Source organism: Cavia porcellus, unplaced genomic scaffold, assembly GCF_034190915.1.
Source record: "Cavia porcellus strain 051 isolate PalLab524CR breed Dunkin Hartley unplaced genomic scaffold, mCavPor4.1 scaffold_1, whole genome shotgun sequence".
Lineage (NCBI taxonomy): Eukaryota > Metazoa > Chordata > Mammalia > Rodentia > Caviidae > Cavia > Cavia porcellus.
The window spans coordinates 218762140-218786016 of record NW_026947484.1 but is presented as its reverse complement, the minus strand read 5'-3'; the positions used below and the strand labels follow the sequence as shown (position 1 = coordinate 218786016).

Genomic DNA, 23877 nt, shown 5'->3' with positions numbered 1-23877 from the left:
AGCTCAACTCTGTGGGAGTGGGAGGAAGCGTGCAGCCTTGAACATCATAGAAACTTTCCTGGGGAAAGTCAACTGGAGTCTCATATGCCTCAGCCAGACTGTGTGAATGAGATAAGGCTAAAAATCCTAAGATTTCCCTACAAGAGGCAGTGAGTGAAGTGGGGCGGGTGCATCTACAGGAAAGGTCTGAGGGACCTTCGCCATCGGTAGCCAGTGAAGGTCATTCTCTGTTAGCCCCGTTAGTAATACAGACTATCTTCTTAAAATTCAGTGATAGCAATATATGAAGAGGCAAGGAAACATAATACCACCATAAGGGGAAAAAATGAATTTTTAGTGGACAACTCCAAGGAAATGGAGACTGATGATTTACCTGACAAAAATTTCAAAATATCATTTTAAGAAAGCTCATTGCATTACAAGAGAATACAAATATACAACCAAATTGAATTAGCAAATGCATTGTAAGAGAATACAGATAGACAACCAAATTGAGTCAGGGAAAACAACACTGAACAAAATGTTAAGTTCAATAAAGAGATAAAAATCTTCAAAAAAAGAAGCGAGCAAGTCCTAGAAGTGAAGAACATAGTGGCTGAACTGAAAAATTCAATACAGTTCCAACAACAGTCTAGATCAGCCTGGGGAAAGCATGAGAGAGTTAGAAAATACGTAATTTAACATTCTACCATCAGAGAAACAAACCAAAGAATGAAAAAGTGAGGAATGTTTGTGTCATTTAGAAGACACCACTGAACAAAACAGTATATGGATTGCTAAGAACATTCCCAAAGGAGCAGAGAAAGAAGCGGAAAGCTCTTTTGAAGAAATAAGGGCAGAAAACTTCCCAGATCTGGGAAGAGTAGGCAACACCCAGATCGATGTTTGAAGAATTTCAAATAGCCTGGATGTCAAGGGATCTTCACTGAAAGACTTTATAATCAAAATATTGAGGGACAAAAAAATTGAAAGCAGCAATGGAAAAGCAACTTATTACATATCAGGGACTCCCCATACAGAGAAAGCTATCCATGGACTTGTCAGCAGCTTTTTGTAGGCCAGGAAAGAGGTAGAGTGATTGACTCAAAATGCTGGAAGAAAACAAAAAACAAAAACAAAAACAAAAAAAACCCTGCTATCGAAAACTGGTTTGCTACCTAATCCAGCAAAGCTATTTTTTCAGAACTGAAAGGAGCTAAAGACTTACAAATAAAAGGTAAAAGAATTCATCACCACTATGCTTTCCTTACAAGATATGTGAAAGTTAGCCTCCCTGGGCTGAATAAAAAAAGGGTGCTCATCCTTAGCAACATGAAAAATATGAAAGTATGAAATTCAGTAAAGCTAAGTCTATAGTCACATTCTAAATACTGTAATAGTGATGTGTAAATCACTTGTAACGGGGATAAATATTTAAATTATAATTTGTTACTGATTATACATTGTGTATAATGTTTAATAGTTACATATTATAAAAAGGCATAAATCACCATTTTGATGAAATGAATTGAGAGAGGTGTAACATTTTATAACCAATTAATGTTAATTTTTATCATCTTAAAGTCGTCTGTTATAACTATATGATGCTTTGTATGAGCCTCATAGCAGTCACGCAGATCTGCAGAAGATACATAAAAAATAAAAAGCAGTCAAAGTGTGTATCACTTTAGAAAATTTTCACACCACAAAGAAACACAGCAAGCAAGAAAGAAAAGAACAAAGGATCTACAAAACAGAAAATAAGATCAAATTATATGCTGCCTATGAAAGACTCACTTTGCCTTTAAGGACATCATGGGATGAAAGCAAAGAGATAGAAAAAGATGTTACATCCAAATAGTAATCCATAGAGGGCAGAGGTTACTCTACCTGTATCAGAGAAAATAGACAATTTTAAATCAAAAATTGTCACAGGAGATAAAGAAGATCACTTGTACTGGTTAGAGCTCCCTAGAGGAACAGAGGCAATATAATTATCTAAGGGGATTTATTAGAGTTGTAGGAAAAGAGGTGATAGAGTCCACAGTAACCATCTTTGCTCTGGATAGCTGGATGATCCAGTAGCAGCTCAGTCTAAGGACCTGGAAGCTATGGAACTGTAGAGATCAAGGATGCAGCACCACTCCCAAATGGAAGGCCCAGAAGCTCCTTGGAGAGTAGTTGGTGTGAGTCTCTGAAGGCTGAAGAAACCAGAGACTGATATTCATGAGTAATTGTGCAGCAAAACCCACACCCACTTCAGCCAAATGAAGTGTCCAGCCTACAAGCTGTTGAACGGTGCCACTCAAAATCAGGATCGGGTTCCCTACCTCTACCTGTCAGTCATCTTGGGACACCACATATACACACTCAGAAGTGTGCTTTACTAGTCTATCAGGCATTTTTGTATATAGGCAAGTTGATCCATCCTGAGTAATGGTCATATGATAGTAAAGGGGTGGGTTCATCAAGTCACTGTAATAATTGTAAATGTGTTTGCCCCCAACATTGGAGTTCCTAAATACATAATGCAAGCACTAACAGAACTGAAAGGAGAAATAGACAGCAGTACAACAATATGGCAATATAATTAAGGGACTTAAATACTTTACTTTCAATATTGTAGAGACCATTCAATCAGAAAATCAATAAAGGAACAGACTCAAATAACACCAAATTAATGTGCTAGACATACACAGAATATGGTGACCCAATAGTAATGATCCAATGTAACAATAGCAAGAACATACACAGAATTCTCCAATAGATGACAGGGTAGCCCACAAAATAAGTCTTAATAAGCTTAAGAGAACAGAAGTAATATAAGGTATTTTTTCCTGACCGGTATGGTATAAAACTAGAAAATTAACAGGAAGAAAATTTAGCAGAAAAGTTTCAGGTTGCAAAATTAATATACAAAGATCAATCATATTTTGGTACACTAACAATGAACTATCTACAACAGAAAACTAAGGAAATAATCTCAATTAGAACAGCATCAAAAAAGAATAAAATACTTAGGAATAAATTTAACCAAGGAAGTAGATCTGTACAGTAAAAATTATAAAACACTGATGAAAGAAATTGAAGGTAAAAAATATGGAAAGATACGTTCATGAGTTGGAAGAATATTAAAATATCCATATAGTACAGATTCAGTGTGATCTCTATAAAAATTCTAGTAACATTTATTCAAAGAAATAGAAAAAATTTCTAAAGTTCACAAGGAGGCACAAAAGATGCTGAAAAGCCAAATCCATCTTGAACAAAGGTAGAGGCATCACATGCTTTGATTTCAAAATATATTACAAAACTGTAGAAATCAAAATTGTGGCATGTCATGAAAGCAGATACATAATCAGTGAAATGGATAAAGAATCCATGTATAAATGCACACATAGATGATCAGTTAATCTTTGACAAGTGTGCCAAGAATATACAGTGGAGAAAAAGATAGTTTCTTCAGTAAAAATATTGAGAAAACCAGATAACTTTCCCTATAGACAAATATACACCAGCCAGCTTTCTGTCACTGAAAAAATACTCAGAAAAGTCACCTTAAAAAAAAGGAAAGGTCGCTGGGGATTTAGCTCAGCTGAGTAAGTACCTGCCTTGCAAGCGTGAGGTCGCGAGTTTGATCCCCAGTACCAAAAAAAAAAAAAAGAGGAAAGGTTCTTTTGGCTCACAGTTGCAGGGGTTTCATTCCATAGTCACCTGAGCCTGTGGCAAGACAGGAACTCGAGGCAGAAGGGACTGACTGAAGAGAGCCACTCACCTCGTGGCAGCCGGGAGGAGGGGTGAGGGAGTTGGGGCAAAATAAGATAGTCCCCAGTGGCCTGCTTTTCCCAACTGGGTGCCACCTCCTCATAGCTCAATCAGGTGTAAAGTCGTCTGTCATCATTGGTAAGGCTGGTGTCCTCATGAGCCAATCACCTTCTAAAAGCCAGTCATCTGGTAGCCAACCCTTTAGCACATGAGTTTGGGGAGACACTTAAAATCCCAATTGTACACATTCTCCCTTTCTTTTCCTCTTCTTCCTTCCCCCCCCTTTTTGGAGAGGTTCTCATTGTTTAGTCCTGAGTGATCTCAAGCTGTGGAGTTCAGTCACACTGTGCTTCTTAAATACATATTAAGTGCAGAGAAAAACAGTACATTCCCCAGTTCTTCCCTATATTGGGCCAGAGAGGTGTAGCCTTAGAATTAAAAAAAAAATTCATTGATATTTATACTAATTGGAAAAGTTATACTGGGGAGAGTAGAGAGCTTAGATGGGCTTCCTGCACTGACTAGATGCCTTTCTAATCCAGGAGATTTTGAGTAGGTGTTAACATAACAGTACTTATCCCAGGTGCTATTAAGACAGTTTTTGTTTTGACCGTATTGCTGTCTTTGAGGTCAGTGTATTGTGACTAGAGCAAGACAACCAGCAGAAAATGTTGGCCTGTCCTTGTAACGTAGTGTGTGCTGTGGTAAGGAGAACTCTGCAGCAGTGTTTGGCTAAGCGCACGCTGAGCTGACTGCTGAAACCAGGTAAAAGCCTTCTTTTTCTCCGGTAGAGTAATCAGTGTCCCTTTTCTTACCTCAGGAACTTTGAGTGGGGAAACAAGATTAGGAACTGTCTTCTTATTTAGTTCTCCTGGTAAAAGAAAAATAAAAGAAAGGAGAACAGGAAAGGAGGGAAAAACAGAGAACATTTAGCTGGGGATAAAATCCCCCCAAAGTCTTATCCTTCTTTTAGGCTCAAATCATCAATACCAGCCACACCAGCCAAGTCACTGACTTTGTACTGTGATGGGCTGAGAAGATGTCAATTTTAATTCATTTTAATTTGATTAGTTTTAAATTTTAAATATCATTACTTTTTATTGGAGATACAATGCAAGAGAGATTTAGAAATTAATTCAGTAAAGTAGTGGTTGTCCACTGTGCTAACTCACAGACCGTTTTATTTTTGCACAAGAGCATTCTCCTTTGGATGGACTCTTTCTTGTTCATTCCACTGCTGTTTTAAGAAAAAAAAAGTTCCTGGGGTGCTATTTACTGTGTCTGCAGTGGGTTGAATCTGTCTGCCTTGTCATCTTTGGCCCCATGAGATCATGTATTTGAAGTTCAAGGAAATTGAAGACGTAGTCCAGTTTTCTGGGTTTGTTCAGCTTTTTTACAAAGGAGAAGTAGTAATGATAATAATGGAAACTAACACTAAAACTACATGATTGTCTCACCTCATCCTCCTATGGGATAGTCGGGCTATCACTGTGTACACAGTACAGCTGAAGAAATGGTGTGCGGTCTGTGTTAAGTACCTCACCACGGGCACATAGTGAATGATGAAGCCAGAATGCAAATTCCCAGGTTTGCCCCAAGAAAATACAGAGTAAACACAGATATAATTCCATAGCTATCCAGAAGGTGATTTCACTCTAATGATAACAAGCAGTTAAGGCAGAAAACTATATTAGGTTGTGAAGAGAGGATCTAAACACAGCCTAATCTTTATACCTCTCGGGTACTTTCTTTATCAAATCTTCCTTGCTTTTGTTGTAGTTGGAGATTTATTTACTTACCTTCTTGTAGACATCTCCGCTCTCTGGTATGATGGGCACCAGCCACAGGAGACTTTGAACACTTGAAATAAGGCTTGTCCAGAAGGAGGTGTGCTATAAACGGGAAACAAATACCAGATTCAAATTTGAGGACCTAATATAAAAAGTATGTAAAAATCATATTAATATTTTTCAGTGTTGGCTTCGTGTTAAAAATTAAATGTTATAATTATGTATTTATGTTTACATATAAAAGGTTAAGGTGAATCTCCCCTATTTCTTTGTTAATGTGACTGTTAATTTAAAATTATATATGACTTGTGTTCTATTTCTATTAGAAAGTGTTGCTCCGGTTTTTAAATTTTGTGTCTGGTTCCTTTCAGTAGTGCAAACTTGATGGTGGGTATGCCTTCGGGGGAGTTGGCTTGGGGGCTGGTTTTGTGCATTTGAGGTTCTCAGCATCAGAGATTAGCTTCTAAACATACTGTACATGGTTACTGTTTAAATGAGGGCTCCATAGAGAGAGCAATAAGGAAAACATTTCCTTTTGTCTGCTTAGCACCTGATTTGCTCTGAAATTAAATCTTCCTGACAGAACGCGGTGCCTTCTGCCCATGACCCTGTGATTGATGTTTCCTTTTAAACTTGGATGCTTGATGGTAAAGCTGGTGGGGAAAGGAGTTCTTTATTTTCTTGGCCATGGAATTCTGTGTGGCCTTTAAAATGTTTTGGAAACAGTGCAGATTGTCACTGAGCCTTTCTATAAGAGAACCTTCAGCATCAGTGGTACTGCCCTTGTCCTCAGCTGCTTCAGAAATGTCTTCTCTACATCACATACCCAGAAAGAAGAAGTTGCAGCCTTTCATCTTGAAGAATGTGGGTCCCTAGTAGGAAGACTGATTTTCTGACCCATCAGAAAAGCGCACAGGCAAGAGCCAGGTAGTGGGTCCGAGTCTCCAGCTTCAGTCACAGACAGAGCCTGACAGTCTTCAGTGTTGGGGAAGGCTGATCGAAGTCAGGGGCTGGGGTGTGGCTTAGTAGGTGTTGTACTGTGTTAAGGTGAGGGCCGTGTGTACAGGAAGGTCACAAAGACCAGCTTGACACCACCTGGGGGCACTTGGGAGAGGAGTAGATGTAGCTCCTGAGAACCAGTCCCAGGTGCTTGAGAAATGAGGGTGGCGAGAGAGACGGGAGAATCTAGTGTCTGGGTTTGGTTCAGGGGGAAGCTACTTGTGTGTTCCTGGGCAGGAACATGGCAGCAAAATCACCATCTGAAGAATTGTGAGAGAGTTCTCTCATCTTTCGATTGTCAAAGTTTGGGAGCTGGCATGTTGGCAAAGCATTAAAGCTATTTAATAAACAATCCTGCGGCACTTATATGTGCCAGGTACATTATCTTAAAGTAAACACATAATTGTATCATGGCAGGTAAAACTGTTTGCTGCTTTAAAGCAGCATATGATGCTGTAAAAAGCAGGTAGCTAGAGCACAAATTGTGAAGGTTTTCGTATTTCCTTTGATTGATGGGCAGCAGAGGCCCCTAGGGAGGTCCAGGTCTTAAGAACAGGTGACTCAGCTGGGTGCAGCCACATGGGGTGAGGACAGAGGACCGAGGCAAGGAGGCGAGTTAGCAGTTTCTCCAGGTGTAGTGTGACAGAGGATCTTGCACACAGGTAGTGAGAATGAAGAGGCCTCATGAGAGCCAGTGCTGGGCCATTGCTCAGCACCATGTCATGTGTCTGCCTCTCTCTCTCTCTCTCTCTCTCTCTCTCTCTCTCTCTCTCTCTCTCTCTCGGTTAATCTGGGACAGCCATTTAAGGTTCAGACCATTGGCATGCGTCAGTGGTTCTATAAAAGGAGTGTGGGCAGGTGCCAAGAGAGAGCCCAGGATCCAGTGCTGATGAGTACTGTGCTTCCAGCAGGCTGCGTCCTATGCTGTCCATCTTCAGGAAGTATTCTCACCACCCCTCTTTTTTATTTTTAAACAGATGAGAACTCAGGCTCAGAGAGATTATATAGTTTGCCAAATCTCACACAGCTGGGATTCAAAGCCAGGTCTCACTTCAAGCCTTTAAGCATCATGTGCAAAATATACAGTGCCTAAGATTTTTAAAAAATGATTACATTGCCATTAACCCTTCTTCAGAATAGTTCTGACTTCCAACACATTTATCCCATCACTCTTGACATTTCTGATGCAGTTCTGGAAAGTCTCTTTTATGAGTGTCTTTATGAAATGCAATTAAAAATCACTGTAAGCGCTGCTGCTGCTTATCATTTGGTGGAAAGGCAGGCTCATAAAAACCTTACGGGGTGCCCTCATTCACCTTACTCACTGGATCTGTAACTTTTGGCTCTTCCCAAAGTCAAAGTGACCGTGAAAGGCAAATGTTTTTAATCACTGGGGCGAAGTGTGTTCAAAGTGGTGTGTGTGTGTGTGTGGGGGGGGTACCTTGAGGGAGGTTAATGACAATTTGTCTTCTACTGTAAGCAAACTTTTAAATGTAAAAATTTACTGTATTTTTCAGTTGCACTTTATATTCTACCTTATCATTGATTGATAATAGTGACTTTTTACAGCATCTTCTGCTTCCCAAGTTTCCCCCTTATTTAACCTCCAGTATTTCTGACTTTCCTTGAAACTAGATCACCTCTGTTAACATTGGCTATAATAGATTCAGCAGACCAAAAGCTCTGTTCATAGCCCTGTGCAACGTATTTATAAATTTTATTCTGTGATTTATGTCATCGTTACAGTGGGTCTCCTTGGCCCTTTAAGAAGCTAATTAATCACTAAATATAGACTACAACTTGTTCTTTTCAGTCCTCTGCATGTTTCTTCCCCCCATTGTGTGGTGCCATCTGGTGCTATGAGCTCATGTGTTTTGTGTTCCTTTTCAGAGAACCAGATTCATTGCTATCTAAACCCAGAGAGCTGGGTTAATTTCAAAGTTTGCATGTGTGGCTTTGAAAACACTGAACTCTAATGCCTCCTTGTGGATTCTCGCCGCATCACTCTTTAGCGTAACATTGCCTGGACTTCTGTCCCTGTTTCTCCACCCCATCCAGGTTCACTGTATAAGTGTACTTGTCTTTTTATCAAAAGGACCTACTTTGTCATTCGTAAGCTACAAAGGAGCTCCAGGTCTTTTCCAGTGTGATATTGGTCAGATTTCATTTCCCCAGTTTAATATGGCTGCTGTAGAAAGCCAAACCTTGATAACATGCTTTCGTCTTGGAATGTTTAACTCTCTGCAATGACAGTGGAACAAGTGTTTAAGAACAAGGACATAAAAAGCTAATGGCTGATGTCTGCCACTGCTGCTAATCTGTCCTTTACTTCCACTTTCTCTTCTAATTCTTCTGAAGTCTCAAACCCTTTTCCAAGGAGGGACACACCAGACACGGTACATTTTCTTGCACACTCAGCCTCGGAGCTCTGGGCTCACCACGAGACCCCCACGCCCATCTTTGGGATCTTTGAGTGCTGCTCGATACTGTCTGACTCTGCTCACTGCCCTTCTCTGCTTTTTCTTCTCACCTTAGAATTTTTGGCACTTTACGCTTAGGCTGAGATTCATTGGGGAAGGAAAGGCCTTTTGGTGATGTGTGCAGTGCTTACCTCATTCCTGGCACATGGAAACTTCCCTGGGCAGGAGGAGAACACAGGACCAGCTGTCTACCTTCTTTTTACTGTACTCTCTCCCTGCTGGGATTCTGCCAGTTATCAGCAAGCGCCAAGGAGGAAACGAGCCCCAGGAATATTTGTGCTTATTTGAAAGGGGCTGCGCATTTCCCTAGCACAGAAGCTGTGCTAAGTAAGGCCTGCTCCTCTGAGTCTTAAGCTTACTGTTTCTCCTCAGTCCGACCTCATCTCTAGCATTAAGCATCTTCTGTGAGATGCAGATAGGGTGAAGCCATTAAATCAACTATGTAGCTAATCCAGTCTCCAAATACCATATAAAGAAGGATATGGATAATATACAACTCTTGATTAGGAATCAGCTTTGCTTCTGAAAGAGCTTCTGTTGCAAAACTAGAATAATTACTTTTTACTTCAAATTAACAGTACATTTTAGAACTACAGCTTTGCCTTAGAATTAAGATACATCTCTAAAAGATTAAGGATTTCCAGTTTTCCTGAATGAGCAGGGTACAAAGTTTGAGTAACAGCATATATGTTTTGTTTTGCGCATCAGGAATTGAACTCAGGACCTTGCATTTTCCAGTCAAGCGCTGTGCTACTCAGCTATATCCCAAATTTCCAATGTGTATGTTAAAGCTTGATTAGTATTTAGTACTGTGGCCCCAGGCTAATTACTTAGCCTTTCTGAGCTCCAGATTTTTTTTTTATTTGTTTAGTGGAAGTACAGTACAGTACAGTGCTATTACTGTAGCTCAAAGTGTCATTGATGAGTGTTAAGTGGATGTTTTTGTTGTTGTTCTTTTGAGACAGGGTTTTGCTGTATAGTTCAGGCTGGCCTCAAACTAACCACGACCCTATCACCTCGGCCTCCAAGTGCTGGGGATGCAGGTGTGCACTACCATGCCTGGCTTAAAGGGATTTTGTAAAGTGCATTTTCTCTCACTTTGAGATGATTAGGTGGTTTAGTCTTCTAGATGTATCCTTATTTTTAATACACTAAACCAATATTGCATTCCTAAGATACATCTCACTTGTTCATAATGTTGGAATCTTTTTAAATATTGCTGAGTTCAGTTTGCTCATATTGTTTTAAGGATTTTTACACATATATTCACAAGGAATATTATATAATTTCCTTTTTGTTATATGTGGTTGCATATCAGGGAAATGCTGGCCTCATAAATATCTCTCATCTTCTATTTTTTTCTTTTCTTAATTTCTTTTTGCAGAATTTATGAAGGATTGTTAAATCTTCTGTAAACATTTGCTAAAACTTACCACCAAAGCCATCTGGTCTTTTCTTTGTGGAAAATTTCTACTAACTTAATTACCAACTCAATCTCTTTGTTATAGTTGTACTCATTTTTCTGTTACTTCTTGAGTCAGGCTTACAGTTTGTGACTTTAGAAATTTGTTTATCTGTCTTAAATCATTGACATTTAACTTTTCACAGTATTCTCTTATTTACTCACTTTTATTTCCATAAGATTATTAGTAATAACCTTTGTTTTATTTCTGATTTTAGTAATTTGAATCTTCTTTTTAACTTGGAAAGTTTAGCTAAAGATTTGTCAGTTTTATTAATTTCAAAGGACCAGTTTTTGGTTTATTTTCTGTATATATTTGTTCTCTAATTTGTATTTACTTTTATAATATTTTTCTTCTACTCTGGGTTTAGTTCTTTCTTAGAGTAGGAAATTAGGTTATTGATTTAACATCATTTTCAGTGTATACGTTACAGCTATAAATTTCCCTCTAAGATCGCCGTTAGCTGAATCCTACATATTTTATTGTGTTCTACCTTAGTTTTCATTAATCTCGAAGCATTTCTTGTTTGCTTTTGTGATTTCTTTTTTGACCATCAATTGTTTAGCATTATGATTGTTAATTTACATAAAGTTGTGAATTTCCCAAGCTTTATTCTGTTATTGATTTGTAATCATTATACTGTGGTAAGAGAATATACTTTGTGTGAATTTAATACTTATTAATTTCTTGAGATTTGGTTAACTGTTTAACGTGTGGTCTGTTCTGGAGTGTTCTGTGTGCACAGAAGAATGTGTACTCTGACATTGTTGGGTAGAGCGTTCTGTAGATGTCTGTGTGTCCATGTGGTTTATACTGTTGCTCATGTCCTCTGCTTCTTTGATCTTCTGTTTAGTTGTTCTGCTGTCATGAAAGTAGATTATTGACAAATACTGCTGAGTTGTCTGTTACTCTTTACAGTTCTTCAGTTTTTGGTGCATGCAATTTGGGATTGACAGATATGTTTGTATTATTTTATCTTCTTACTTTATTAATACTTTTACTGTTATAAAACATCATTCTTTGTCTCTAGTGATAATATTTGTCTTAAAGTCTGTTTTAGTTGATAGTAATATAGCCATACCATCTCTCTTTTGATTACTCTTTGTGCTATATTTTCTCTTATCCTTTTCTTTAAACCTGTTTGCATCTTGAATACTAAACTCTCCCTTCATTGTCTGATTTTTAAAATTTTCACTTCGCTTTCATATTTACAGAAATTTCACTAATTAGAGAATAATTTGCATCTCTGAGGATACTTTTCTTGACAGCTGCTGGGGTTAAAGAACACTCACACCTTTTTCAAAATTAGTTTAATGAAATTGCGTTTATTCAAACAACTGGTCAAGATGATTTACAATGCAAAAAGGATATTTTATTTGTTATTTAGGAAAGGTTGATTCTTTCCATGGGCTCAAGAATAATAACAGATCTGACTTTTTTTATAGTAAAAGCATGAGTGAGGAGAAGGTTATACTGATGGGTATGCTTGCCGAACCATAACATCATGCCTAGGGCTGGCCATATGACCAGATAAAGGGGGGTAGAAAAATTGTTTTTCTTTGTTCTGTTTTCAAATTACCACTTCACTCAAAAAGGCCATAATTCAAGTAAGTAACATTCATACTAAGGATTGATATCAGCTGCTGCTGGGTTAAATAGGCTTTTGTCTGGAGATAAAATCAGCCTATGACCATACCACCCCAAATGTGCCGTCTTCTCTGGAGATAAAATTACCACTTAGGCCTACAACATAGATAAAGCTTTTTTGAAAAACTGTCTTCCAGTGTCTGAATAGAATACTTCCTAGTGAAAAAAAAAATTTTGGTACTGAGGATGGAGTCACAGGACCTTTTTTCTAAACTATGGCTAAATCTCTTTTTATTTAATTTATATTTTTTTAGTTTGGGATAGGGTGTTGCTAAGTCGCTAACTTGCCCAAGCTGGACTTGATCTTGTGATATTCATGCCTCAGCCTCCCAGAGTTCCATGATGAACTTTTTTACCAAGCCATTTGAGAGTTTGAGACTAGATTAAATTTAAAACTGTAATTTATGTATTAATTTTAAAGTTCTAAATCGATTTTTCCCAAACATCTATATACTTTTAGGGCATGTCTCCTTGAGTAGTTTTTTTTTTTTTCTTAGTTCAGACTAACTCTATATTGGAAAACATTTAAGGGAATTATAGATCCTTATAAAATTTAATACATTTATAAAATTAAACATGATTTTAAAAAGTATTTCATCTGGTAGGTTTTTACTGCTCTGACTTGCCTCTGTTAATGAGAATAATCAAGAGGTTCCTATCCCCTCTCCCATTCAATCAGTTTAGGGTAAATTATTCTGCCTTAGGTCTCCGAATTCCATTACAAATGAATAAACCAGTAAATCTCATTTCTTCCTTCCTTCAAGGTATTGCGCAGCGATGCACAGCCATCAAGTACCACTTTTCTCAGCCAATCCGCTTACGAAACATCCCTTTCAATTTAACCAAGACAATTCAGCAAGATGAATGGCATCTGCTTCGTAAGTATTTCAGGGAAAGGGTCCAAGAGGAAGTGGTGTCTTTCTGAACAAAAAAATAATTCCCACCATACATGCTGTCAGGTTTGGACTAAAAGATGTTTATCGTGCGTGAGTCTCTGGGCTAGGTTGGACTTTATCAGAGATTCCAAGATCATTTCCCTTGCTGCGGTATAGCTTGTTTATAAGTCAAGGTGTAAAAACCAGGCATGAGGCGTGTGCCTGCCTGCCTGGGTGGCCTCAGGACACAGCAGTTGACCGAATCTTCTTTTTATCAGGTTGTCAGGTACAAGAACCTGTGCTACCACTTGTCTTATGAAACCAAAGAGATTATACCTTTGGTGCTCTATTTTCATTTTGTTTCTCCAATATTTATTTTAGCTACTGTGTTTATCTCAGACCTTGGTATTTCGGCTGAAACATCTTTATGCGTATGTATCATAATTTTCTCAGAGGGTGTCTGCTACCTATACATCTCAACAAGGAACTGATCTTTTTCACTGTCAGGAAAATGTGAAACTCTAGAAAAGATCATGCGATGAGAAACTGAAGAGGGCTGATAGTTACTTGAAAACTGTTGATTCAAGCTGCCTGGTAGTACAGAGCTCATCAAAGCAAAACACTACCTTGAATTCTTTTCAGTATTTCCTAGGATGAAAGGTTACTATTGTCCATTTTCCAATGAAATATGCATTGAGAGCCTCAATGATCTTGTTGAGTGGCAAAAGCCACTTAGCAGACCAAGCAGAGTATCCTTCTGTAAGTAAATGTTCCCTGCAGAGCAAAAGGTTCTATTTTGAATCTCACATGGAAACTCTAATGATGTTGCCCTGACAGTGGGCTACTATTATAAATATTAGGACTAGAAACTTTAGAACTTGGAAGATCTGTGGCTTATTTTCTCATTTCTTCGAGTGTGACTTCTTCAAATTACTTTCCTGCTGGCATATTTTAACACTTCTCAGCAGATCAAAGTCTTGGATTTCTTAATGAGCATGTTTGGAGGTTTTAGTCTTAAACATCTGTCCAGTGAGCCTCCTAGTTACTGATATTGATCAGGTAAGAAAAAATGGGCTTAGGATCTGTGTATCTTTTTGCTAAATATGAACCCTGTTGTTGGATAGAAAAGCAATAATTTAGCATTCACCTCAAAATTTTTTTGGAGTGCCCATAGAAAGATGCTTTCAACAGACTAACACCTGACTATTGCTAAAGAACATCCTAGTTAAGGTTAACATACCTGATATCAATGTAAATCTCCTGTGGATTACATCTGAACCTTGTGCCTTTTAGTTGTCACAAAATTTAGAACTATCATTCAAACCACAGGGAATTTGGGAGCTTGTAAGATAATAGCAGTTGAACTGTTACTACATTTCTCCTGCTCAGATGTGATTACCTCCAAGGTACTTACACATGTAACACTAAACTTAGCATCTTTAAATTTGTGACTCTCCTGGCCCCTTGCTCTGCAGTATTTACATTTCTTTTCTAATAGAGATGCCTTGTTTTAATACGAGTCCTCCAGGCTGGAAATAAGTAATCTCCTTTAAGAAAATGGTCTGTGTTTGGCTATGATACTAAGAATAAGACAAGAAGCTACTGTAATCCATCCTCTACACAGCAACCCTGCCATGCCCAGGAGCTGAACAAACATACGATGTGGCAGCTGCCTGGGCTTCTCCCACGTTAACCAAGAAGCCTGTATTGTGACACTGGGGTGTGCATCTGTCCCAGTTCCATGTGATTATGTGTGTCCTGGTCCACATACAGGGACAACAGATACATGCCTGGAATCTGCTGTTTTAAGAAGCATCGTAAACATTTTCCCATTTAGGTAACATATTTTAGGTTAGCTTTGTTTAAAAAAAAAGAAAAGACATAGAAAAAATGTAAAATAGCTAAAAGGTGGGCAACTGAGTGCTGAGGGTTACTTTATGTTAGCAAGTTCAGAGGAAGTGGGTCTGGGTGGTGGTCATCAGTTTGGGCAATAGACCACACTTGGCATTTGGGTGTACTCAGATCATCGGGACAGTCCCTGAGCCTAGGTAAACTGGTACTTGGCTAAAAGTGCATGTATTTTAGGGGAGAGGGTGTTCATGTGCAGACATCTCACTCTGATCTACTGTTTCATTCCTCACAGTCCTTTTGGAAAATAGGCAGAGATGGCGATAAATTTAAAAAAAATTGTCATCTGTGATGCTCAGGCAAAATCCCATTTCACTGTGTCTTAACTTTTAGACTTTTCCTCTAAAAGTCACAGCCGCCCTTGTGGTGGTAACCTTTATTTCCATTGGTCTTTGAAGGCAATGAAAATAATTTTTAGACCTGTCATACTCTCAGTTTACTAAGTGATTCCTATTATCCAAGTTTACCTTGGAGTAAACTGTTACTATCTTTTTCATCTTGGAAATGATCTATATGTTGATCAACAGATGAATGAATAAGGAAACTGTGATGTTCATATACAGTGGAGTACTACTCCACCATAAAGATAAACTGAAGTGGGGGCTGGGATTTAGCTCAGCAGTATAAGCACCTGCCTTGCAAGCAGGCAGTCGTGAGTTCGATCCCCGGTACTGATAAAAAAGAAAAAGAAAAAAAAAAAAAAAAAGATAAACTGTAGTAAAGTGCTCTGAACTTGGACTTCTCCATGGCCTCAGAGGGGCAGAGTGACCCAGCTGTGGGTACGCCTACCTGCCCTGTCCTCTTATGAACAGACAGCTGGGGAGAGAATTCCCCAAACCACCTTACCCTGAAGACCTCCAGCCTGTCTACTTAACTTAGTCATTTCCACAATGTATGCAAAATGTCGATAATGTTCACTTTCCTGACTCTTTCTGACTTTGGATGTCTGTTTCTGTGTTGAGATTAGATTTGAGAAGAATCACTGCTGGCTTCCTGGGCATGGCGGTTGCCGTCCTGCTGTGCGGCTGCATTGTGGCCACCGTCAGCTTCTTCTGGGAGGAGAGCCTGACCCAGCATGTGGCTGGCCTCCTGTTCCTCATGACAGGTACGCTGAACTCCGCTCAGGCCTCATTGTGCTAGACAGCCCTTTATTTTGTTGTCACTGTTGAGAGCCAGAAGGTCACTTAGCTTTGGTGGGGAATACAGAGTTTAAACAAAACAAGTGTTACACACAGTGCTCCGGTTTCCCCGCTGAGGCACATTAGTAGCTCAGGTGGAAAGGAGCTGCTTTAATCCCTGTCGTTCAGTCTCATTCTTTCATACTGTGCCTCAGAGCCTGATCTGCACTCTTGGTGAAGGTGGGCCACTGCTAATCAGGAGCCCATGAAGAGAGAGAGAATGACAGAAAACTACACCCATTTCTAGTCCAAAAGTCCAGGCAGAGTACAGGCCTCAGTCATGGTGGCACAAGTGTCTTTGTTACATACACATCATTCATGCATTTCCCTCCACAGAGATTTTTTTGAGGACTTACTATGTGTCAGACAGTGCTCTAGATATTAGAAGCCTGTCCTGAGTAAAGCAGCAAAATCCTCATACGTGTTTTTGTGGGCAGAGATAAACAGTGATTTGTGACAGTGATAAGAGCTGTAAAGAAAATCAGCAGGCTGGGGATTTAGCTCAGCGGCATAAGCGCCTGCCTTGCAAACAGGCAGTCGTGAGTTCGATCCCTGGTACCGGTAAAAAGGAAAAAGACAAAAAAAAAAAAAAAAAAAGAAAATCAGCAGGGTGAAGAAGAGGCTCGGAGAGGGCTTTGCGGAGGTGACGATTTCTGGGCCAGGTCCTGTTGGGAGGGTGTCAAACCCTGGGAAAGTGGCACTGGTGAATCATGAGTCACAGAAAGGTGACGAGCATGGCTGAGGGGAGGGAAGGGAAGCCAAGCAGCCATGAGGTGGGAGTCGTGGGCTGCCCCAAGTCTTTAGCTCTTTTGTCATTACAGTGAGGAGCTTGGATCTGAAGCTTAAAGGTGGTAAAAACCACTGGAAAATTAGGTGAGGAAGGATGATTTGAAGCATGACTTTGGGATTAGCTATGTGGAGACACAGGGAGGGATGTTTGGCGTAACAAGTGCAAGATACGTTTGTGTAAAAAAGGAGTTGAGGATTGAGCTGATGGCTGATGCTGGCTGAAGGTGACTGCAGGAAAGAAATCTCTCCTTTTTTCCCCCTTCACTAAAAATTAATGTTAATGAGTGAATGCCAAGTTAAGTTACATAAAGTATACGCAGCATCAGAACTAATACTACCCTAGATAGCCATTTTTAATAAGCTTTCTCCACTTCTCCAGGCCTCAGGTCATTTTCTATCTGTCTGTCTCTCAGAGCTGATGGGTAGGTGACACCTTGTTTTCTGGTGTGCTCACCCTGTGGTTTTAAGTGCCAGAGCAGGACTCTTGATTCCCACTCCCACCTGCCTCTTTCCCACTCTTGCATATGGATGATCCTCAAAAGCTTCCTGACAGAAAGTGCAGGGCCTTGTCCTGGGTCCTCACGGTCCACGAACCATGTATAGTTCTCATGGACCCTGTGTGGTTCTGAGCAGGACACCAGTTTGTGTGTGTGTGTGTGTGTGTGTGTGTGTGTGTGTGCCAGGGATCAAACTCATGACTGCACACTTGCAAGGCAGGCACTTACGCCGCTGAACTAAATCCCCAGCCCCTAGTTGGTTTTTGTAGATTTGGATGAACGTTTGCAAGGCTGCAGTGCAGTAAGGCCTACACCAGGTGCTGAAGTTTGTGGGGGAGGATTTGTACCATCAAGTTCAGCCAGTGTGTGCCTGCTTATAGGATGTATTTGCAATCCAAACGGTAGAGTGTGCAGGTGATATAACAGACAAAAAGAGACGAACTGCCAGGAGGATTCCTTTAATCCTTTTTTGGAGCTTCTCTGTTATTAAAAGTATTTCCCATGTGCTCCTCTATTAGTCACACCCTCATTTCCTTGAGGTATATGAGTTGCCTATATACTTCAAAGAAGTGCAAGTTTGCTTCCCTTAGCCCTGGACAGTCCCTTGTCTTGTGTAATAATTTCTAGACTTGACCAAAAACTCAGTAGGATTATTGTTTAAAAGACACTTTTAATATTTGTAGTGCATGAATAATTTAGGATGCTCTTAGCATATAAAACAATTCTTAGCATCAAAATAAATTCTAAGACCATGAAAGTCAGGCCTCTTGAATGTTCCCTGAGTAGCCCAGGGGCTGGTCTGGTTTTAAAGGGCTGGAAAGTGAGCTCAGTGGAGACCCAGGAGTTTCCTGGGTGCTGTATCCTTCTGTCCTTGCTGTGAGATTTAGTGTTTTGTTTTTGTTCTTACAAATAATACCTTGAAATTTCCTTTAGAAACACAGAGATAACCATGTTAATCTACTGTAGGAGATAAATTAGCTGCAGAATCTTCATATGCAGTAGCAGCAAAGAGAACAAGTAAGGGTTAAAAGAATTGATCTTAATTAAGCAAACTGTCTTGAGCAGCTCTAGACAGCAGCCCTCCCACAGATTTTTGGTGCTAAACTTAGCCCCTTTCTAATGTGCTGGCGTCTTCATTCTCTGTCTGAACTTATTAGCCAAACCTTCAATGGAAAACATCAATGACGTGACAGTTTGAGCTGTTAAAATGGAAACTATGGAACAGTTTTTTTCCTTCTGCTTTATTGCGTGCAGACAGGTCTTGATTACCCACATGTGGAGCAGGACTTCTGCGGGCTGTCAGTTCACATTTGGGAGTCAGGTCAGACCTGTCTTCTCTGGGCCTTGCAAGGGTTCCTTAAACAGGACCAGAGTAGGCCCAAGGGCTTTTGATGTCTTGTCTTTGGAAGTCACACACAGGCACACAGGAGCGAGGGAAGGAGATTCTTCTCTTCCAGTTCAAGCTTCTGCCCATTACTAGAGTATACTACTGTTTTCCCTGTGAGCATTTCCATCCACAAGTGACTACCATTAGACTGCCATGGTAACGCAGTTATAATTGTCATGATTTAAATTATAAATATTCTAAAGGGCTTTTAGTCAGTGATAACACTTTTGAGTATAATTTTTATATCTCTGTTATAGGATTTTAATTATCTTTTAATACATAAGGAGTTCCAAAAGCTAGTAAAGCATGGAGTTCCCCTGGTGTGGGTCTCACTGCCCACTAGCTCTGTCCTCCTCCTCAGCAGTTCCCTGAACAGCCATTGCATTCTGGAAGAGCACACATGGCAAGAATATTTCCTCCCTTACAGCAGGGAAGGGGACAGAGCCAGGCAGCCCCTTCAAAGCATCAGGGGTGGTTAGGGCTCACCCTGGATTATCTGCTCCTTTGCTTCACTGCATAACCAAACCAAACCAAACCAAACCAAACCCAGCCCAGCCCCAGCCCCAGCCCCAGCCCCAAACCAAGAGAGGACAAGACAAATAAAACAAAACAACAACAACCCCCAAAAACTATAGCAGAAAACCCTAAAACTCTGCTGGGGTATGTGTATTGAATTATCTACTGATTATGAACTGGATCTGCAGGTCTGTAGTGCTTTGTCTGAAACCCTTGGGGCTGGGTACATATTGTAATGTAAGATTTTTAAAATTCTATTTTAGAAAGGTAAGCAGTATGGTGCATATGTAGCCTGTATTATCACTCTCGGCAAGGTCTGGAGCAGCATCTTGAAATCAGATACATTAACATCTCTGCAGCAAAACATATGAATATTCACACTAAGCAAGATCAATATAAACTATATCAGAACAGGTTAGAACAAGCCATATTTTGCCACTCAAAGGAATTACTGCATTTTTTCAGAGAAAGATTTGATTTTTAAAATTTAGGAATTACAGTGTGTGGCTCTGTTTTTGTGTTTATTATCTATTTTTAAAATTTTGTCTATTGCTATTCATTTAATTAGGCAATATAGTCATGGATTTTTGAGTAATGTATGTGGAAAGTCACATGAGGCATTTTTGCTGTGAGAGCAAAGAGGCCAGAATGATGGGCAGGCCATCTTTTGAACGAGCGGGGGGAAAAAAATCAATGTTTATGCCTTTGAGTCTTGTAGTTAGGTTATTTATCAAGCAGGCTAACCAGAGAGAAGCAACTTCTACTACTTTAAGCCTTTTAAGCACATCAAAGGAGGGACATGGAAAGAATAGGCCCAGTTACCCTAATTATATCTTACCAGCTGGCCACAGGCACCACAGAGATTTCAGGGTAGGAAATTAGGTTGATGGTCTGGATGGTGGCATAAATTTACTGCTGTCTTGACCTGAAAATATGCCTTCCAGCCCTGCGGTTCTGTGATATCATGGTATCTTCTAATTAAGGATATTGGCAGAAACCTTTTAATATTTTATGAGAAGAATAGCTGCAAACGGGTTGTCAAGGAACCAGTAATTATTCACTCTTTTTAAGATGCTACCAACAATAACCAGGAGTAAGCTCAGGACTCAGAACCCTCCCCCCTGGGCTATCGGCTAGGCTGGAGAGAATCAGCTGCTCAGGGAAAATGGGCAGGGGAAGGGAAAGCCAGAGAGAAGAATGGAGGATAGATAACCTTTCACCCAGTGGATCTTCGAGATGGACCCTTAAAGTTTAAACTTTCTGAATGATGGAGTACTTTATCTTTTTGCTGCTACTTGTGAAAATGCAATATTATCTAGAATAACTTGGTGCATAGGTAAATCCTAATGGGACAGTTTGGTATGAACTGGGTCTTAAATTGGTAGAAACTCCATGTATTTGGAGACTAAATAACATGTTATTGAATAATCAATAAATCACAGAAGAAATCAGGGAAGAAATAAAAAGATTTCTAGAATCAAATTGCAATGGAAGCACAACATATCAAAGCCTGAGGGACATGATGGAAACATTTCTAAGGGGAAATGTCATAGATTAAATGCACACGTAAGAAGAGAGTAATCTCAAATAAATAACTGAGAAAGGTCCTAGAAATAACCTAGAAAGATAAAGAGTAATCCAAATCTGAAGGAAGGAATTTACAAAGATCAGAGTGGAAAGTAATGAAGTTGAGACTAAAAAACACAAAGGACCAATGATGCAAAGAGCTGATTACTTGAAAGGATGGGGAAGGGATCTGGGGGAGACAGAAGAGAGGAGAAGTAAAAAGGATCAATTCTATATAAATATATCACTCCACACAATGAATATACTTACTGTGTATTACAAACATACTGAAAAATCCATCCATGTATGGTACAATTCAGTTTTGTTTAGCAGGGTTTCTTGACTCTGTCTTCAGCTCTGTTAGATAACATCTGTAGCTAACATGAAGCCCAGGATGAGTCTTCTACCTTTGAGTTGCATGCTGGAAAACAGAGTAGAAAGAGCACTTTAGGTTCCTGATCTCATCAGTATTGAATGAGTTATGGCTATGACCAACAAGGACTTGTGAAACTAAGCTACCTTTAATATAATCACAACTAGGTCTTTGTCATTAGTAGAAAGTAATTGTTGAATATCTAATTAAGTGACACTTAAAATAGTACAGTCTTGCTAAGGCCTGTAAGAGAAATGGAACTATGTTCATTGATTACATGCACACACACACACACACACACACACACACACACACACACCCTGTGTTATAGGCCAAGTTGTATCTCTCTCGATTTATATGTTAAAGCCTTAATCCTCAGAATTTCAGAATGTGATCTTATTTGAAAATAGTTTTTTTTTAAAAGAGAAAATTAAGTTAGGTCATTAGGGTAACTCCTAACCCAAAATGACTCATGTTCTTAAAGAGGAAATTTGGCCCGAGGGGATAAGGGAATACAATTGGAAAGGACTTCCATGAGGTGATCTAAAATGTGGCAGGAGAGGGCTCTCAGAAGAAATCAGTCTTGCTGACCTCTTGTTGCTGTGACAAAATACCTGAGAAAAGCCAGCTTGAAGAAAAAAGCTTTGTCTTGGCTTAAGATCCAAACCATACTGAAAGGCAAGATGGACTCAAGAATGAGAGTGGAAGCAGAAGCATACCAAGAAATCCTGTGCTCATGCTCCTGATGAACCACACATTCAGTGTTAGGGAGCTGAAGCTCTCTGAAAAACTTGGACAAAGAAAAAAAATCCTATTAGTGACAGTATGCATATGTCCATGAGGTAAAGCATACATCAAACGCCTGGGATAGCACAACTGTGCATGACGCTGGTGGTAAGAGAAATCTTCACCTTGATTAAGTCCTGAGATTGGATGCTTCTTAATCTTTTCCAGTTCAGTATGAGATAGCAAAATTCATTTCACCAAAAGCAATTCTATGGAATTGATGGGAGAGGAATTGATTTTTAAAATAAAAAGGAATATATACAGAAAGGAAAATAATAAACTATTCTATTTTTATTTAGTTATGTAATACTGAGTACTAGATTCATAAGAAATTTTAGGAAATATACTCGTTCATGTCTTATTTTGGATTAACAGAATCATAAAAACTTGACACTGTAAGAGACATCAGTAACAAGCCCTCACTGTTTTTCCAGATGACATTGCAGCTCAGAAAGGTTATGTAATTTCAAGGTCACATAATGATTTGTAGTAGACTCTACGACTAGAATACATATTTCTTATATTCCAACTCAGCACATTTAGACATCAAAGGATGCTTAAACATCTAAGTTTGAGCTCAAGCTTTCAGAGGTCATTTAACTGCTGTTACTTGTAAAAATGCTTGCTTTGGGGCACTCAGCTGTGTGCAGACAGCTTAAGGCAGAATGGAGTTGTTTTTCCTATGAACCGATAATTGTTTGAGTATTGTATTTTACCTGTCGATAGTCCAGAGATCAGTTTTTTCTCCTAGCAGCCTTGTGAAACAGCATTAAAGAGCCCTGTTATATATGAACGTTTGTCTTTCTTTTGATGACAGTGAAAACATTCACGTAAATGTATGAACATTTGTTCTTCACAAGGTTTAGAAAAAGCAGAAGAGTATGTTTTTAATGGCCAATTCCTTTATGAAAGGATTATTTCCATTTTGGTCTTTCTTTTGGAGAATTTAGGGTGATACAATGGTACCCTGGTTCACTAACTCAGTTTTCTCCATGATTATGTACCATAAGGTCAACACTTAACCTGATCACTGAATTTAATTTGATTCGAGTCCAACTCGGTTTGTATTCAGAATCATGGAAACAATCAAGTTCATGAACCAAGGGACCACTGTGTGTCTATTGTGAGAGAAATGGAGCAAGAAGTCAGATGATGAAATGTTACTCTTTTTAGAAAAGTAAGATTACTTTAGAGTTTAAAAACAGTTTTGGGCAAAAGGTAGCAAGTACCAAATGGTCTCAGATCAAGCATCTTTTAATTTAGAACATTTATTTTCTAAATGAACATTTGCAAAAAGATTCAGGCAATGTGCACTTACATGATTTTAATGGAAGCAGATTTCTAGCACTTTACACTTTAAAATGGCATTAAGGTGAACGTTATTTCCTTCACACTGCCACTTACTCTGAATGGTATTTGTGCTAGTGTTTTTAATCTCTAAAACTATAGATTAAAAGGAGGATGGAGAAGGAACCCTAGTCCCTTCAACTGTCTTTTCAGTTCTGAAATTTGTGTTAGTTTCCAAAGGAGATGCTGCATGCATCCCTATGGCTACCAAGGCAATTTTTCAACAAATAGATGCCACCTCCATCACACACAGGGATGCCCTGGGATATGACCGAGATGTGCAGGACTCAGAACAGAATCAGACATTCCAATGCCTGGTTGGGCACCAGTTTCTGTTTTTATCACTCACCTTCAGCTCCACAACTGCCTTATTCTGATCCCGTGCCTTCCCACAAAGAGCATCCATGTGACCCCGCTGTAGAAGCATCTCCATCCTTAGGGTATCACTCGGGCACTAAAAATGGATGGTTTGGGCATTGGAAGCATTTTTGTCAGAATCTTGATTTTAGAGTTCTTGAAGACCAACTATACA

The 23877-nt window shown here is 39.3% G+C and overlaps 1 protein-coding gene across 2 annotated transcripts in view; it reads left to right on the top strand.

Moving 5' to 3' along the window:
* Tmem178a (transmembrane protein 178A) overlaps positions 1-23877 on the top strand; it is a 55106-nt gene that overhangs the window by 29293 nt on the left and 1936 nt on the right. For both annotated transcript variants that reach the window (XM_063229462.1, XM_063229456.1), the window contains exons 2-3: positions 12888-13001; positions 15874-16011. In XM_063229462.1, the coding sequence (XP_063085532.1) occupies positions 15906-16011 (106 nt within the window). In that variant the 5' untranslated portion in view covers positions 12888-13001; positions 15874-15905. The remainder of the gene's footprint in view (positions 1-12887; positions 13002-15873; positions 16012-23877) is intronic.